This window comes from Sus scrofa, chromosome 13 (assembly GCF_000003025.6).
Source record: "Sus scrofa isolate TJ Tabasco breed Duroc chromosome 13, Sscrofa11.1, whole genome shotgun sequence".
NCBI classification, from domain to species: domain Eukaryota; kingdom Metazoa; phylum Chordata; class Mammalia; order Artiodactyla; family Suidae; genus Sus; species Sus scrofa.
Window position 1 is genome coordinate 177,533,634 of NC_010455.5, and position 19,641 is coordinate 177,553,274.

The following is a 19,641-nucleotide window of genomic DNA, read 5'->3' on the forward strand; positions in this document are numbered from 1 at the left end:
AGTGGTGGAATCTGCAACCTCATGGTTCCTAGTTGGATTTCTTAATCACTAAGCCACGACAGGAATGTCAAAAATATTTTTTTTAAACTTGAATTCTGTAACCAGCTGAAGTATCCATTAAGTTTTGGATTGAATCAAAAAGTTTGTTCTGAAATGTGTTCTAGGTTCCAGTCAAGCAGAAAGCAGGAGAGAAATGCTATTCAGAATAGAAGAGTTAACCAAGGGAAAAAAAAAAAAATACGGGATGCATAAAGCAGGGAATTCAGCATCAAAGCAAAGGGAAGATAGATATGAAAATGAGATTTCTAAAGTAGACCTCAATAGCAGCCAGCCTAGTTGGATTAGGTAGAAGGTCTGAGGCTTCTAGAAAGGCTGTAGCAAGGGTGGACAAGGAGCTAAATAAAATTTAGAGAATTTTAAACTTTTTTTCAAGATTTTAAGAAGAGTTCATGACAGGTATAGACAAACATAAGTAAAAGGAAAAATGGGTTTATTACTAATTCAAAAGACCAAATACAGTACCAGAAATGAAATGGAACACCTAGCTCACAATCAATATTGGCATAGTTATAACAACAAATTCTAAATATTTATATAACAAATGTTTCAGAAGTCAATATACTAAAAAGGACAAAACAAAGTGAAAGTGGAGGTGAAGGGGAGGAAGGGAGCATTAGGGGGTCAAATCATCATCTTCCAAAATAATAAGTCAAAATAATTTAGCAAATTGCAGAATAAGCACATAGAAATATGGAAATAAATCTCAGAGGAAAAAGATAAAACAGGCATACGGGAATGTTCAAAGATGAGAAGTGTGTGTGTGTGTGTGTGTGTGTGTGTGTGTGTGTGTGTGTGTGTTGGCAGGAAGAGAGGAAGCCAGATATTTCTGTATTTCATTATAAGTTTTAATACTTCTAATGTCAATTAAAAATGTAACACATAAAATTATTTTTCATGTATTATTTTTATAAACATTTAAAAGTCATTGAGGGAGGTCCCTGGTGGCCTAGCAGTTAAGGATCTGGTGCTGTCACTGCTGTGGCTCAGGTCTCTGTTGTGGTGCACGTTTGATCTCTGGCCCAGGAACTTCGGCATGCCATGGGGATGGCCAAAAAAATAAATAAATAAAAACAAAAATCAACAGAAAAAAATCTTATTTTTGATTTTTTTTTAAATTCTGGATAACAGATATCCCAAACTTACCCATAACTAGAATTTTAATTTTATAATTCAACTCTGGTTTCTCTGACTTCAGTATCTTCAGAACTTAATTAACATATGTAAATTGCTAAGAAACATTCTTTATGAAGATATCTCCACGGTGCCATGGATTTTAGTGTCCATCTACACTAAGATGCCTACTTCCCATTTTTTAGATTTGGTATTGCCCCTTAACTGAGATGTTATTTTTATGGCCAGGATATACTATAGAGAAACAAACAACATAAATGATTCATAGTATATGGCACAGTAACATTTTAAAAATTAAGTTAGAATGATCATGTCTTTATTTAAATGATGGATTTTTAAAGCACAAGTTGCAACTTCCAAACTAAAAAAAAATTTCTAAGTCCAAGCCCACTTATTAAAGAATTGAAATGCCTGCAGATGGCTATTGTATTTGCAAAGACCCTTCATCCCTTTCATTGATTTCTTGACATTATAAGTGAACTGTATTTTTGAATAATTAAATATCATCAGCAACTTTTTCTGCATTACATAAATTAAAGATTGAGTTTCAAAAGACATTTAAAAACTTCCAGTAGGTGGAAGAGTAGAGTGGTTTAGAGTAGCCAGAGTTTTTACGGCAGAATTGCTGCTACATGAAAACAGAATTCAGAGAGACGCAGGGTAAATGTAGCCAGTTTTACTTTATAAACCTCAGGTCAGAAATGATAATATCTAACAATAATGTAGTGCAGATAGATTTACTACAAAACATTTTTTTGAATGCAAGAGCAGCAAAATAAAATAAAGAAGGCCTCATTCTACATAGCACTCTAGTTATTTTATTTTCTCAAAGTATTGGAGACTCAAGGCTCTTTCTCATGCAATACTTGTCACAACTTTGATTTAGACCAACACTACTGTTTTTATGCTTTATTTCTGAGTTTGGGTGTTGTTTTTTTGCCAATTATTTCAAAATTTTAGTTTTTCTCTAAACTTATTATATTTATAACCCCTTAGGTCCCGTCTGACTAGTTTACACTGTGAGATAAACGTTTCTCAGCTTCCTAAATCAATTGTTCCAGAAGAACTGCCTCTAGACAAATTCAATCTCTTTGGTTTAAAGTTACATTCAAACTAATTTAGACGTCCCCCCTGTTACTCCTGACATGTTTAGGGATCTCCTGCAGTTCTCATCATGTCTTTAGGAAAAGTAGGGTAAATATTTCGTAACAGTCACAATTGCTAAGTCTAATTGCTTGCGTCATGACACTAAACCCTTTCAATTTTTCTTTTTTCTGAAGGCAATATATACTGCTGTAATGTAACATATTTTCTGGTCCAAAGCTCATGGTAGCTACAGAAAAGAAAAATGAGTATTTCTTTAAATAGAATAGCTGTACTCATGGGTTTTCAATGGTAATGCCGAGTGACCACTAATTCCATATCTTAGCAGGCAAAACTGCATTTTATTCATCATGGAGTGAAGCACATTTTGAGCCTCACAGATCACTGCATGACATGTAGGAACAATCTGATACTTGTCTGAGCTCTGTTTGACAGAAATTTGCATGCATACTTTGAACAATTTTATTTTTACTATTCAATTCCTTTAATGAATTGTGGAATTTCTTTTGGTTTGGTCATTTGGGACTTCAAGCTGCTGAGTAACCACAAGGAGTATTACCAGAGATTACTCAGTATTCAGAGTGATTGAAAAGGGAGGCCTGCACTCTGGTTCATATTCATAAAGCATACCTAACACTCTAAATGTAATGGAAATCATAATACGGCTCCTTTTTGCATCATGGCACTCCCATTACCCCATGGGTAGCACATCCCAAACTGCTAAAGAAGTTTCTTTAGGGATATATGTTGTTGGATTCTGATGCTCTCTTTGGGTGTATTCTGGAGTAACTACCAGAAGCAAGATCTTATTGTATCATACTTAGATATACAAGATTATTTTATTGGCATTAAAAAAAGTAATTTAAAATTCAAAATTATCTCTTGTATTTAAAAGAAATCGCATAATATATGAAATAGTGACTCTTTTATTCAAATATAAGTAGATAGATCCATATAACTTATATGTCTATACATACACATATGTGGTATGCATTTGTGTGTATATATACACATATATGTCTAATATATATCTCCATACAGACTTTAATGGGACTTGAATGGGACTTCAGTATCTTCTGAAAGAATGTTTCATTTCCCAATATCTTTAGGATATCTGTTTCCCCCAATTGTCTCTCATTGTATTTCTCTTTCAATTTTCCACAGCGGCCCTGTAGTATTTTCCTTACTTTTGTTCACTAGGCCATCTTTATCATCTCTGATTTTCTTGTTCCTAATGCTTTCTCTGTTTCTGTGATACAGTTAACTAATTAATTGAATTACTCCTGCTAAAGAGTCCTTTGGTTCTTAAAGTTGAAGAAACATGAATAATATCACAGCAAAAGTTTATTTTTTTCTGAATTTTGATTGTGTGTGTTTAACTAGCAAGCAAGTCTTTTCATCATGAGCTAAAACTGCAAATAGCTCAATTTGAAATTTTTTAAAAAGTGAAGTATCTCTACAATGCACTCTCTTATTTTTAAAAACCTTATCCTGTGTCATGCACATAATAAATACTTGATAAAAGCATCACAGTGGATTGAGTGATAAATTGTAGATGGATATAAATTCTCAAATAGATTTTGAAAAAGAGCAATTTTTCCCATTCTGATGAAAGGCAAAGTCCGATAAATACATATGAATAAAGTAGAAAAATTAACATTTCACAAGTTTTATCTTTCTTCATAGCAAAGATTTCATGTGAAAACAGAACCAGAAAACAAGACAATTCTAGTCTATCAAACTCACCACAAGTCATAAGTAACTGTCCCTATATGGTCTGGTGTTTGGTATTAGCAAAAATATTTAAAAGCAAAGGAAAAAAAAAGAAATTTATCATTTAAAAGAGAGTTTTACCAAAGACAGTCAGCTCTGCTGGATCACTGTCTCTTTCTCCCACCATATTGGTGCCAACACAGGTATACATCCCTGCATCACTTTTCCTGGTGTTGGAGATCATCAGTTTTCCACCACGAATCTGTTAAAATTGAATAAAAAATAAAAATAAAAAAAAGAAAAAAGAAAAGAAAATGGAAAGGGAAAGAAACAAGAGAAAGACAGGTCATAAATAAATCACGTTGAATCTTTAAGGACATTTTTTTTTTCCCTAAAAGAAATAGCTGAGTGTCTAAGACACAAAACTCTCCCATTAGTTTGACATCTGCCTGTGTACTTTCTTCTCTTAAATTCTCCCTATAAATCTTTGTATTCCCTTTTAGAGATGCTTCATTAAGGCAGTCTTCCTCTTTCTTGCCTGGTCCTATTTTAAGTCATGTGCCCCCATTAAACCCCAATGGTTGGTGTTCCTTCAGTCTGAGATTCTGTTGATTGAATTGCTATAGACATTTGTCATCAAAAAAGAACACTAGATATCTGCTTTGGATAATATAATGAAATTCAGCTGGCTCAGAAGAATTCAACGAGTATTTGTTGAGTACCTCTCTGGGCTGGGCAGTGTTGTTCGAGGCCTTCGAGATTCAGTAGTAAACCAAATAATACAAATCTCTGCCTTTGTGGAGCTTACATTTCAATTATTAGCACTAAAATTATCTTTGTCTCATCTTAACTATACTTATGAGGTAACTTTTGAAGAGGAAGTCTGGTTAGATTAAAAACAATTTTTTTAAAATGACGAGCATAAGTTGGTACAAACGATTGGTTTCTGATAGGTACTCCCTAAATGTTTCTTAATTGAGGAGCATCTTTGTTTGGATAAACAAATATACTAAAGTTATTATGTTTGTTTGTTAAGAGGACATTAAAGCAGAATTAGGTTTTCAGTAAGTGTATCATCAACTTATAGCTTCTTTTCCAATTTTGAGGGGGTTTTTTGGTATTTATCTAGTTCAGCAATCTTATTTTGTAATGATTGAATGTTCTTAAATAGATATGAGATAAGAATATGCTGATTTCCTCTGTTAATTTTTAATTTCATAGGCAGAAAAAACTCAAGTAGCTATATTTTCATCAGACGTATTTCAGGCTCTAAAACTTGCCATATCATAGGAAGGGATTTTCAAATTTTTTATTTTACTTAGAAAAGATTGTCAACCTGTTCTCAAGTATATGCAATAGAGCTAACAAATGGTAGGTCATAAACCATTAAGGCCATTTCTCCTCCCCTTGAACTAAGTGTGACAATACGACTTGATTTGACCTGTGGAACTAAAGAAGTATTTCATCAGAAGAAAGGCATTCTCACACTGAGACTTGGCCTTTCACCTCTGCTGGAAACCTGATACCACCAGGAGAACCAGCCTGAGCTAATCTGCTGGAGGCCAAGAGGAGAACCAAGACGCCCAGCTGAGAAGCAGTCAATGGCCAGACATGTGAGTAAGGTTTTCCTAGATCATCCAGCTGCCAGCACACCTTTAAACAAGCCTCAGAAGCATAAGAGAGGCTGGCAAAGATCAGCTAGTCTGACCCAGGGCAAAGAACTGTCAGTTTATCCACAGAAGCATAGTATAAATATAATACTTATTATAAGCCACTGTATCTTAGGGTGAGTTGTTATGAAGCAAAAGCTAAATGATGCAGACATGAACCAGAAACCCTGGAACACTGATTTCAACCATCACCAGGAGCACCTTTCTTTAAGCTGGGTACCCAAGCACAGACCATGGGGAACAAAGTGCACCTGCAATGTTGATGCTCACAATGTCAACCGTTCAAGCCAGAATCATAGGAAAATATGTTGTGATCTTTTGTATGGCCTCTCTGGTTCTGTTTATTTAGTTACTTATTTTTATTTTTAATTTTTTTGCTTTTTAGGGCTGCACTCATGGCATATGGAAGTTCCCAGGCTAGGGGTCGAATCAGAGCTACACCTGCCAGCCTATACCACAGCTACAGCAACATGGGATCTGAGCCACGTCTGTGACCTATACCACAGCTCACAGCAACACTGGATCCTTAACCCACAGAGCGAGGCCAGGGATGGAACCCACATCCTCATGTATTCCAGGCGGGTTCATTAACTGTTGAGCCACGAAAGGAACTCTGGTCTGTTTTGATGTAATTATAATATGCACGTGAGAATAAAACCTCATTTATAAGACATCTTTAAAGATAATAGACACCCAGACAACATAGACTTTTTGATGGAAATGGCACACTCGTTCAGTGAAATGAGACATTATTTTAAATAAAATATATTAATTCTCAATTATTATACTGAATATTAAAATTATACCAAGAACACTGTCAAATATTGAGGCATCATTATTACTCTTTCAGTGGACTGCTCTCACAAACTTTACACATACATGATGAATAAGTGGATCCTCTGAAAAAACCAAATTACTGTATGCCATTTTTCTACGTTTTTACCATTTTCTGGGTATCTCGTTTTTTGGATATTAATCACCTGATTAACCTGATCATCAATTGCCCTTGAAAATAGTCTACTTTTTCTATAAGAGTTAAAAGCGTAGAACCAGGGAGTTATTTTTACATTGATTTCACTTTGTGTCCTCTAAACTTTGAAATTAATTTTCGTATTTTAGTTATAAATATTACATTGGAAAAACTGGAAATAAGCCTGAAATATTCATCAATTCAAACTGTGTCCTCTAACAATTTTGAAAGTAGTACAAAAAGAAATGTTCTGGTAAATACAGTTTATGGCCATTATTTACACTTTGACACTCATGTGCTGTATGATCAATAGATGCATTTGGAGATCTTAAAAACAGCTTTGACATCGATATTCTACTGGAAAGATATATTTAGTATTCAGATTGGTGCAGTCATTAATAGCATATACACTTGATTTATGTAACTGTTGTCTCTTTGAAAAGCCTCACTTCAAAGCTTTTGTTTTTGGTTATCCTTTTTCAGTTCTTTCAATACAGTTTAAATGGTAAATGGTAGGTAGTACTCAAATACAGTTCTACAACTTTATTAATAAAATAATAAAATACATCCATTTTTAAGACTTTATATTCAATTTCTCTAGGGGTCCATTTCAATGTAACTCACGCTTATTCTTTCTTCCTTGTCATCAATTCGAATTTTGTCTTTTTTCCAGTAGATGGTGGGTTCTGGGTGTCCCCGGGGAGGCTGGCACTCCAGAATCGCAGGCTCTCCGGCTGCCACTACAACATCTGTGGGATTTTGCCGGAAGTCATCTCGTAACACTGAAGAAAAACAATTGTAGTAAAAGAAAACTCAGTGACAGTAATTTTAGCTTTCTCTTACCATGGGCAACTTCAAGTCTCAGCTTTGTTCTAATAAAATTTGTCAGAGTAGTTGCTGAGAACAGAACCATGTCCATCTTAAAATATTTTAAAGCTAGCCTAAATGCTCATAAAAGGGAAATGACAAACTATATGATCAGGAACCTTTGTTATAAAATCTGAGTTAAAAGTGAGATTAGCCTACGGAAAAAGACATGAGAAACATTCACGGCATAGTTCTGAGATTTAAAACTCGAGGTAAAAAACTGTAGTATGATGCTGTTTTCTATTAAAAAGCATATACACATACATGCAGGTATATAAATACATTAACGTAAATTGCCGAGTTATACTTAAAGCCCCGAAATGAGTCATGAGCTTCATGAGCACGTGATCTGGGATCATGTATACGTGTCAGTCTGGGAAGGGAAGCTGGGGGGAAACTGTTTAAGAAAACGCTTTCTCCTGACATGAATATGGACAAGATCCACACTGTTTTGATCACACTTCTGAAGACAGACTCATTGTTCACCCTTGCAACGCACTAGCACCCACCCACACGGGGCTACATTTCCATTCTGTCTGCATCTCCACCTGCCGAGCGACATCTGGGCAGTGTGACATTCGGAGCAGAGATATCCCTTATAGCAGTTGTGCCAGTCTGAATTTCCCCTCCTTTCATTAGGAGAACAGCAGGTTGGACCTCCATTGTAACCTCCGAAAATCTGGCATGCCTAGCTCTCCAAATGTCACCTATCTATCTGTGTACTTTTCTTCCCCCGGTAAGATGAAAAGCCTGGAGAAATGGCTCAGTCCTATCAGATTGTAGAACACAGGTTTATTTAGCAAATAAAAGATGCATCTATTTTAGGCTAAACATTTAAAAAGGCAGTTGAGGAAACAGGTGAGGGAGATTAAGAGGTACAGACTACTAGTTATAAAATAAATAAGTTTTAAGGATGTCATGTACAGCACAGGGAATATAGTCAATATCTTATAACGACTTCGTCTGGTGTGTCGTCTATAAAAATATGGAATCGCTATGTTGTACACCTGAAACTAATATAATAAGTCAACAAGACTTCAATTAAAAAAAAAAGTAGTTGAAACCTGCTAATATACCATATACTACCATTGCCTCTGCTTTTTCTAACAGTCTTGACTTCTCCTATTCTGTGATATTCTAACACTGGCAAGCTTTTTTTTTTTTTTTCCCAAATGTACCTTGAGGTAAAATGAACAACTACACACACATACACACACACACGCGTGTATATGTATATATGTACATATGTGTGTGTATATATATATACACACACAAGTGTGTATATGTATTTATGTATGTATATACACACACATACGTACATATACATATTCACACACATACAGTTTATATATATAAATCAGTCAAGCTATTTGAAATCAAAATTGGGCAGCTTGTGTTAGCCTATTATGTAAATCATCTGCTGCAAATGTGGATTAGGTCAAACCAACAGCCTTTGATGTCCTATAATGAGACCCACTTCAGCTCTCTGCTTCTTTGTTGAGCCAAGTCTCTAGGTTAATTGCCATTCTCCAAATAAATAAAAATTCCCTGTCCTGAAAATAGGTCCAGAGAGACAACTGAGTGACTTCTAGGGCTTTTCTCGTCTTGTCTCTGGCGACAACATAGTTTTCTATCTTAATGAAGTCATGCCTTTTTATGAGATTAGAGAACTTTGTCTCCTATTGAAGGAGCAGTATGAAAGAGTCAGCACAAATTGCTCACTCTCAGTTGATAAACTGATTACTTTACTGCTTTTGCTCCTGAGGAAATGTGTTCCATTTTAACACAGTGAACTGCACACTTTTTTTTGGCTCTCTAACTGGTGAGAAAGGTGTGATTTATATGCATAAGGATTTGCTTCTGAATGGGCTGAGAGAAATGTGCATTTAAATGTGCTGCTCAGATAGGAGGATATAAAGGGGTTAACAACATGGTTCCTTATAGCAGGTAAATCCTCAAGGGAGAGCAAGCTGGTGGCTCATTTATATTCTAAATGCAGAACAGCTGACTATTTATGCAATGTTAAGATGTGCAAAAATATGGTAACAGGGTGGCGAGCACCCCTACAATATCCGGTACTGGCAGCAAATGGTGTTTTGGCAGGCCCTCAATCTGTTCCAAAATGACACATCTGGCCAGTTGGAGGACCTTCTCCAGAAATGGCCTCCTAACAAATCACATGCCAAAAGTCTCTGCTCAAATGGTACTTAAGACCACTGCAAATCATTCAAGAAACACAGTATTATATCAATTTGCAACAAGCCAAATTAAGAGAGGGGGGAAAAAAAGGTCCTTTGACATGGGGGACAAAAAGGAGAAAAATATCATAACAAACTAAGGACTGCTACTCTTAAACAATATAACATGTGTTTATGGCATTCACAAAAAAAGAAAATGACTCCAATTTGCAAATGAAGCCAAGAAATCTAACATCAACTGTAATTTTAGGCTTTCAGACTATTCACCGAGAGAGTAGGGTGAGATAATAGTATAATTGGTACTGTACCCTCTTCAACTTGTAAAATGCTCTCTGGGGTTTGTAGAGTAATTCATTTTTGCTTAGTGATACCATTTCTTTTACCCTATGTCTTTGAGGGTAATGAAATTGTTTCATTTTTTTTTTTTTCTGTCTCTCTAATAAAATATTCAAGAGAAAAGCAACCCTTTCAGCAGGGTCTGGCACAGCAGAGAACCTCTTAGGAAAAAGTCATTTTTATTCTTTTCAAACTGTGTAAATGTTCTGATATGTGGTTATCTGTCTCTGGGGTTTGTATATTCATTCACAAATGTAAATGAATATAAAAGTAAAATGAAATACTTATTGTTTCCAATTTTTGTGCTAATTACTCATTTCTGTCCTGGATTTTTCCCTGTGCTTTACTCAAGTGATAAAAAAAATAGAAGGTTGTTCTTTATAGTAAAGGATTCATTTACTTTAGATAAAGGAACTAAAACCATCCTATAAATGTAAAAAAGCAAAGCAAGTCAAAATTGAGTTTATATATGTTTTTCTCATTAAGCCCCTATTCTACAAAGAACTGAAAGCCACGTGTTCAATGCCCAAACAAGAATATACGTATGCAGGAATATATGTATTACTTAAAGCTCCAAACAGGTCTTTAAAGAGAGTGAAGAGAAATAAACCTGATAAACTATAAAGAATCTGGTTAAAATGACAAAAAGCTGGGAGGGTAGCGGCAAGTTACTCTTCAAAGAAAAAAGATATAATAGGTACAATTTTTGTACAGTACTTGCTTGCAGATCTAAGTTTAGAATACAAGGGTTCAAATCTCTATGAGAGAAAACAGAAATCTATTTTGGCTAAATTGGTGAGAACCCAAATATCCATTTCTGTATATGAGCTGAAAAGCACAGAGGACAGTTCACTAAGTTAGTTATAAACTAGATGAGATTTGCATTCTTTTTACATTGACATGCACTGTGATTTAGAGGGTTATTCTAGAAGATCAGAAAATTCTGAATTACTAGTGTGTTTGATAAAATATTGTTCCTATTTATAAAACAAAGACTGATACCAAATAACTCAGTTCTGCAGGAAGATACTGAAGACAATGTGCTTGGTGCCGTCTTATAAAATGGTTAACACATACTGTATAACATAAGAATGACATGACAGTGCCTGTGGTAGGCTTTTTCTCTAAATGCTCCTTACTGATCTCTCCCTCCTGGAATTTCATTGTATCATCGCCTCTCCTTCACTGTGGGCTGGACCTAGTGATATGACTTTAATGAAGTGACAGAACGTCACTTCCAAAATTAGGTTATAAAAGATTGTAAGGTCCATCGTTTCGGCGCTCTCTGTCTATCTCTCTGTTTCCGTCTCTCCCTCTCAGAGACTTCCTCTGACCATGCAAGATGCCTTGCTGCTTGATAAAGAGGCCCATTTGGTCAACAGCAAGCAAGGAACTGAGACCTTAGTCCAACATCTTTTGGGGGCCCAAATGCTGTCAACAATGACTTAAATTTGGGAGCAGAAACTTCCACAGTTGAGCCTTAACATAAGACCACAGCCCTGACTAGCATTTTCACTGCAGCTTTGTGAGAGATCCTATAGCAGAAGTCTAAATTAACTCATATCTGGGTTCCTCACCCAGAGACAGAATAAATGTGTGTTGTTTTAAGCCATGAGGTATGGTGGTAATTTGTGATACAGCAGTAAGTAACCAATACAGTGTCCCAAAAAAGCTCCAAATCTAGGTGTCCCTTTAGAGCTCACGTCCTGGACTCCTGCTTCTTCCCAACCCCGCATTCTTTCACTCACCAAGTTCTCTCTCTTCTGTCCTAAATCAATAGTCTTCAAAAATTCTTTTTTGCTTTAGTCAACAAAGACAAGGCAAGTCACTATTTTGATGTTTCCATCTTATTTTATTAAAATAAATTAGCAATAACAATGGGACTAGACTACATAATTAACAGACTTCTAAAAGATACATTTCTGACTTACCATGTACCCAATCTCTCAAGCAGTTATTAGAAATGTAGAGCCTAAAAATATTATTGATGGAAATATATACATCATAATCTAATGATCCACAACCAACCAAACTGATCACAAGAAAGGTAGTTTAAAAAGAAATTTTAATTAAAAGCATGATTAGCTTCAGCTGAAACCTCTAGCAACTCAAAGCAACACTGAACTCCAGGCTCCCTTGCCAACAGGATTTCTCTCTGGATGTGCTGCTGAGCTGTAGGAGCTGCATGTCATGAGGCTGCTCAGTGGAAAATGACCACTAGTTCTAAGAGATGCTTACCTGGTGCACATTTTAGTTTATGAATACAAACTTTAAGTAGGTCTTGATACTTAGAAGGATTGTCAGAAGCTCTTAATCATGCATATAGACAATATATGAAATTACATGTTGCTTTTCAATAAGAATTTTTTTTTAAACTTGCTTTTTTGGATCAGTTAGCAGCACACATAATAACATTTTGATCTCCCTATTTTAAAAGTAACTAATAATAGCTAATATTTAATGAGGATACACTATGTGCAAAATCTGGCATCATGGACATGTAATAGATCATTTTGAATGACCTGCTGGAGTAGGTAAGTAGAGAGTTTGAACCCTACAAGTCTGACCCTAGATCCTAGACACAATCATTACACTATACTGATCTGCAGTATCAACTGCTTCTATTTATCTTGCCCCTCCCACCTGCCGCCCTAGTTCAGGAGGTCCTTATCTCTTCCTTGCATTACTGCAAGAGTATCTTGTTTGCAATTTTCCTCTGATTTTTCTTTTTAACTCTTTATTATGAGTCTGCTAAAGTGCAAATATGATCATGTAAATTCCTTTTTCACAACTTTTTAGATGGCTCTTATGATAAATTTCTCTTCTTAATGTGATATCAAATGTTGTATAGAATCAGATCACGGCTTATATTTCTAGCCTCATGACATACATTTCTGCAACCCTCTTGCCATGGACATACAGAGGAACATCTAATTATAAGTATAAACTCTCATACACAGTCTTTTGGCCTGAAAATTTTTCCAAGATACCTCTTTGTTCCCTTATTTTTTCCTATTTCTTTCTTCAAACATATACTCTTCCTTTGGAATTAGCTTCAGTTTTTTATTTTATACATACACTAGGTAACTCTTCCAAGGGCTCCCATCTTGAAGAGCCTCAGACAAGCTGATCAAGTATACTCGACAGGTTGACTGAGTGGATGAACTCCTCTTCAAGGGATGTGTTGCGGTCTTTTTCTTGTTGTACAAAATAGATCATCAAGTTTTAATTTGATTTCAAAATGTTAGTTCTGAAGATTAAGAGACAGTGTACTCGACCTGCCTTCCTATAAGCTCATATACCTCTAAAATAGAAGGCAGGTAGTTCAAAAACATCAGAAATCAATCACTCAAAGCAACAGAATATTTATGTGCAACCAATAAGACCATTAGCACCAAGTTATAGCATATCATGTAAATATTACAATGGTCTAAGAAAAAGAAGTGATGGCCACTCCTATAACTCTCACAACATTATTTTCCTAACCTCACCAGCACCAGCACCAGCTCTCATGTGGGGAACAACCAGGTATAAGCCCAACCAAGCTGAAGTTCACGTCCTCTACCTCCCGGGGAAAGCACACTGTCTCTTCTTGCTTCAGGGAATGGCTGTTGAGGGCTGCCTGGCTATGACCCCAGCAGGGGAGCTCCAGCCTCAGGATGAAACTGAAGCTCTGCACACTAGGAAAAATCTGGGTTACTGATGCCATAACTAGACATACCAGTCCTAAAGACTGTGTTAAATCTGGACTTTCTACTTATGTGATCCAGATACATTTTCTTTCATTTTTAGGTCAGTTTAAATTGTTTCCTCTTTCAACTCCCCATTGATAAGCTATAATAATTCCATATTCTTCGAAGTTTCAATGACCAAAAGACCTAATAAATCTGAAGAGGAATCATTCGCAACAAACTACATTATTATATTGGTACAATCAAACAAAATACAGTCAGAATGGACAGGCCAACCACCAGCTAAATAGACAATAAAAATCTGATATTGAGGGAACAAATCATAAGTGGTTTCTTCTGCACAGAAGGGGAATGGGAAAGAAATAACTCAGTGGGGAGACATCCTGCTACTGCTGTGCAAGCTGACACTCTGGCACCTCTGCAACATGCTGACAATTCCAAAATGAGAAGCTCTCACCCCTCTTCTCTACTAAGATTCCCTGGGCAAGCAAATTCACTGAGCAAATGATCCAGCTAAACCAATGCTATGAATTGGAGCATGCTGAATGAACAAGGATAACCTGTGACTTGCTCATTTTCAAGTCATAGCATTTTGTAAAGCCTCGAATTCTGCAGGGAATAAAATACACAAGCATACAATTCACCCAAGAAGAATGGCCAGTTCCAAATTTCTTAGCCAAGTCTTTATTCTTGAATCCTTTTTTTAGCCCTGTTCTGTCCTCACCCACAATATAATTTGAAGTCCCCCGAAGAGTGCCAAGTCTTCCTTAATGTTTTCCATTAATGTTCAAAACTTGCTGAAGGATTCTTAGAAATTGCATGGAAACATCGTGCTCTCTGTAATTTGTATCCGTAACCTCTGTAATGCATATGTTCTCCTTGGGGACCAGTGTTGAGATCATTCATAAACTCTTGGATCACATGTGGCAGTGCAAACTGGTGACATCTGACCACAGCAGACTCCAGGCCTGTCTCTGGCAATCATTTCCTTTGGTTTGAGTTAAGGAGCTAGCAGTTGGCATGCCTTCAGCACTTGGAAGTCCTATTTTTGGCAAAGCTTAGCATCTGATATTTGACAGGGATCTGCATACCATATCCATTAGCTTGGAGGAAGTTGTGGATTGATGCTAATTAATGTTTAATGGATGCCTCTTTTTTTTTTTCTTCCTTAAACTGCCATTGTCCACAAAATTGTTCATGTGGGGTTGAAGTTTCTAGAATCTCATAAATTCAAAGGAGTGAGGACAACTTAGAGAGTATGCCTAAATACAGTATGTCAGGAGGAGGATGACGTGGAGAACTGGGGGTCCTGGCCTACACCTGTTCAAGGAAATGCTTTCCTGCTCTGTAAAACTCCCCACATCCCCAAAATATTCTACTCTGCTACACAAACTCCTTTTAACACCTGCCTCTTTTTTTTTTTTTTTTTTGTCTTTTTGCTATTTCTTTGGGCCACTCCTGCGGCATATGGAGGTTCCCAGGCTAGGGGTCAAATCGGAGCTGTAGCCCCCAGCCTACGCCAGAGCCACAACAACGCAGGATCCGAGCTACGTCTGCAACCTACACCACAGCTCACAGCAACGCTGGATCCTTAACCCACTGAGCAAGGGCAGGGACCGAACCCGAAACCTCATGCTTCCTAGTTGGATTTGTTAACCACTGTGCCACAACGGGAACTCCCTAACACCTGCCTCTTTTAGAGCTAATTCCAGTCTCGGTCACAGAGATGGTTATAACTCTGACTATTGGAAGAAATAATACCATGAACTTAAAATTCAGAACTACACAGACTATCCCTTTTAAAAAAGTATTAAATAATATTTCTCAAAACGGTAACAAAGGGAAACACCAGATTATGTCAAGCTTATAATGCTCCTTCCTACTTTCTTTGAATCTGGGTTGGGACATCAATTAATCAATCATTAATCAATCAATAATCACAACATCTTAATAGGATTTACATTTACAGGATGATTACAAATAGCCATCTGTCTGCTTCTAGCTCTTCAATCTGGTTCATGTCCCCTGAGCCTCAAGTCTTCAGCTAAAGCAGTTAGGCTGCTAGATACCAGAAAGGCTTGTTACAGGTGATTTGCAAGGGGCTTTTTTTCCTTCTGCCCACTACTTCCCATCTTTGTCCTACACCTTTCTTTTTCTCTTTTGCCTCATTTAGCTCTCATTCTTAGACCAAAGAAAACAAAAAAATTGAAAGGGACACATCTCATTTATATAGCTTTAAATTTTTAAATTCAATATATCTCTATAAGTGCACATTTAAATTTAAAATATACATAAACATATGTTTAAATTCAAACTTCAAGATTCATTACAACTTTAATGATACATCTGTCGATTTGAATAAAGGAATAATGAGTGCTATCGAGTAAATATTAATGGGCTGCTTTCTTCTGGATCCTAAAAGATTACTACTTCCCTCCCACCCCGTTAGCCCTTATCTGAAGGCATTAGCTTTTACATCCTTCTAACATCACACAGTTCACAGAGGTGCACGGTCTCAGCAGCACCTTCCTGTCGTTTCACCCTCTCCTAGTATCAACGGGTTAGTGTTGTGATATTTCTCTCCCATGGTGTATTCTGATGTGCATGATCAACATGAATTACAATGCCAAGTAACTGCCAGATGTCATGAGTTATAAACTCAATAGTCTAAGGATTATTACACATTAGGGCACCCTACAGTGCGAGGGTGTCCTGGAATTTATGTGTTATTTATTACCTATTGGCAGGGTCTCAAAGTAATCTCACCCCTGCTGATGAAATGAGGGTTGGAAGGAGAATAAGGTCAAGGTCAACCTTTCTTGTCAAGAATGCCAGTTACTTTGAAACTACTGTTGCTCTTTTTTCTCCTCTACCTGAAACTCAACAAATTTCTGAATACGTGGGCTATTATGATGCATCTATGCACTTTCAACATAATTCTTCTGATTTCACAGTTTCCATCACATCACCTAGTTTAACAACACGTTTTGTAACCATAGTCACCAGAGGTCTGATTTAGAGTATAAATTCATAATCCATGAATTTAAAAATGACCACTTGGCGAGCACACTATTTAGTTTCCTCTTTTACACAGGAGCATTAGCCAAAGCCTAACTGCATGAGACTTAACTTGAATTTCTAATGCAACAATGAAAGTATTTTTTATACACCTGTGGAGGTGATCACCCTTAGCGTATGCAGGTGTTGAACTATAATGCTAATACCTGAAACTTACGTCATTAAAAAAAAAAAAAATCATGTCCCAGTTGCCTGTGGGCTCTTTAGTCTTTCCCATCTAATATTAAAATTTGCATATGTCTGCACTGCAAAATATGAGCATTACTGTAGGCTGTCAGGAATTTTGCTGAAATGGATGTAATTTGACATCCTATATTCTTTGGGAAATGTCCTATTTGATTACTACATGACAAGAAGCTTGAAATGTTTCCTAATCCAGAATATAGCATATTTACTTTTAAATTGGCTGATTAAATAAAGCTCTCTCATCTCTCTACTCTATCCCAAAGACCCAGTAACCTTCTTTTCTTTTGCCACCAAATGAATTCTGAATGCTGCAGTTAACATTCAGCAATCTCATTACCCACCTACCATAAATCTTCAAAAGCATCACCATGTTTTGACAGCTAAGCAGGAGAAGAGGAAGCAAGAAGCATATCCAAGCACTTTTTATGAGTGCAAATGTGCTAAGGATCACATTTAAATTATTTCAGAAAACTTTATATGACACCATTGACAACAACCACAAAACAATGTGCTTAAGCCTATGAGTATCACAATTTCTTTTACTCCTGATGCTAAGGCCACACCCCCTCACCCCATCCATCCAACCTTGCCATGTACTCTATGAAAACAAACTGAGACCAAAGAACAAATAATAGACAACTTTCTTCAGTGTGATACTGAGCTCTCATGGTGAAAATGTATTATAAGTGCTTTTTCCCAAAAGTAGTTAATATTAAAAAAAATTCATATATACTTTAATCAAACCTTCATATCTTATATGAAACTAAAAAGAAGTCCTATGAAACATGGAAGAAAGTCCCCCTCTTCCTCTGAAACCCTAGGGTCAACCTTGGGCAGCCACAGAGTATATGCTCTGCAATGAGAGAATGGATCAAATTATCTTTTGAGTCTTCCCTATCCTTTTATTTTCTGGGCTCCATGGTCATCCCTAGGACTAGGACTCAGTACACTTGCACTCCCAAAATAGTCAGGGGTAAAAGGTAAACAGATAGAGGCACCTCCTTCCTGCTTGATGAGATGCTAACTCCCTATATGGAGATAAAGACCTCGCTGGATGGGACTGTTTCAGCTTCCGTGCCCAGAAGGGTACCAAACCCTGCTAAGTCAGATTTATCAGAAAGTCTGCCAAACCTTCATTATTTAGTTCTAATCAAGGCTATTCAGGAAGCTAGATTATTAAAATTCACAAATTATTATAATTCACAAATTATTATAATTCCTAATTTTGGCCATTTTCATGTACTGTATCTCAACCACCTCACCCCACTCTTTCCCCAAACTTTCCACAAATGCTAAAACTAGAAATTTTTTTCTTTTTCTTTTTCTTTTTTTTTGTTTTGTCTCTTGTCTTCATAGGGCCGCAGCTGCGGCATATGGCGGTTCCCAGGCTAAGGGTCTAATTGGAGCTGTTGCTGCTGGCCTATGCCATAGCCACAGCAATGCCAGATCTGAGCCACGTCTACGACCTACACCACAGCTCACAGCAACGCCAGAACCTTAACCCACTAAGCGAGGCCAGGGATTGAACCTGTAACCTCATGGTTCCTAGTCGGATTCGTTTCTGCTGCACCACGATGGGAACGCCCCTAGAAATTTTTTTCTTATTCCTTTCAATGACCAATCAAACTGTAACTGTTCTGAAGTTAGGGAAAAATAAATCTCTAAAATATGGGCCACAAAAGGAAAATCTGAGGTTGGCAAATGGGTTAATTTTCAATATGAATTAGTGGATCCCAAATAATCTGATGTTATATACATTTATCCACTGATATCTAAAGCACATGGCTATTATTATTGCCTTGAGAATTTTTTTTTTCCCATATTTACTTAAAAGGAAGACTTGCTTCAGTAAGCTTCCAGGAGACAAGGCTTCAATAATTGGTGAGGATGTGGAAATTTGATACAAGCATGAGGTGTGGCATTTGAACTAAAAGGCTAATACCACAAAGAGCTGGGGGAATTTTTTTATTTACTCCTTATGAAATCTAAAATCTTCAACTTTACCTATGACTTGGATAACTGTATATTTTATCTTCCATAATAAACTAAACATTTGGGAAAGCAAATGGAAGCATTCCCCATAATTATGCCAGGACTGTTCCAGGAAACCCAGGCAGACTGTTAACCTGCTTTCCTCCTTCTGTGTGGTCTATCGTCTAAAAATCTCTACTGCTTTGACTTTGCCCTTTCAATCATAATTCTCACTCACACTGGCCTTTCCTTTAGTCCTGGAACATAGCAAGCTCTTCTCCATCTTAGGGCCTTCATAGAGTTTTTCTGTTTCTAAATGCAATCTCGTTACCCTACACCACTTGCCCAGTTTCTTTCATGGGACTTGGAACTTCCATTTAATAAATGTTTATGGAACTTTTTGATAGGGAGACAGTACAGCAGTGTGGTTAAAATAACAGGCTTAGGCAGATGGCCTGAGTCTAAGGCTCAGCTCTCCTACTCTATTAACTGGATGATCTTACTGAAGTCTCTCAACCATGTTAAGCTCGTCGTCTTCATCTGTAAAAATGGGAAAATTAAAGCTTATGTCTTTGGATAGTTATGAAGAATAAACAAAGTGATCTTTTTTAAAGCACACTGGGAAGTAAAGGAAGGACTTCATAAATGGGAATTATTATTGTTGT

At 36.7% G+C, this 19,641-nt stretch overlaps 1 protein-coding gene across 25 annotated transcripts in view; it reads right to left on the reverse strand.

Moving 5' to 3' along the window:
* ROBO2 (roundabout guidance receptor 2) overlaps positions 1-19,641 on the reverse strand; it is a 1,674,316-nt gene that overhangs the window by 167,922 nt on the left and 1,486,753 nt on the right. For all 25 annotated transcript variants that reach the window (XM_021071393.1, XM_021071387.1, XM_021071400.1 and 22 more), the window contains 2 exons: positions 7,273-7,430; positions 4,150-4,270 (listed from right to left, as the gene is read on the reverse strand). In XM_021071393.1, the coding sequence (XP_020927052.1) occupies positions 4,150-4,270; positions 7,273-7,430 (279 nt within the window). The remainder of the gene's footprint in view (positions 1-4,149; positions 4,271-7,272; positions 7,431-19,641) is intronic.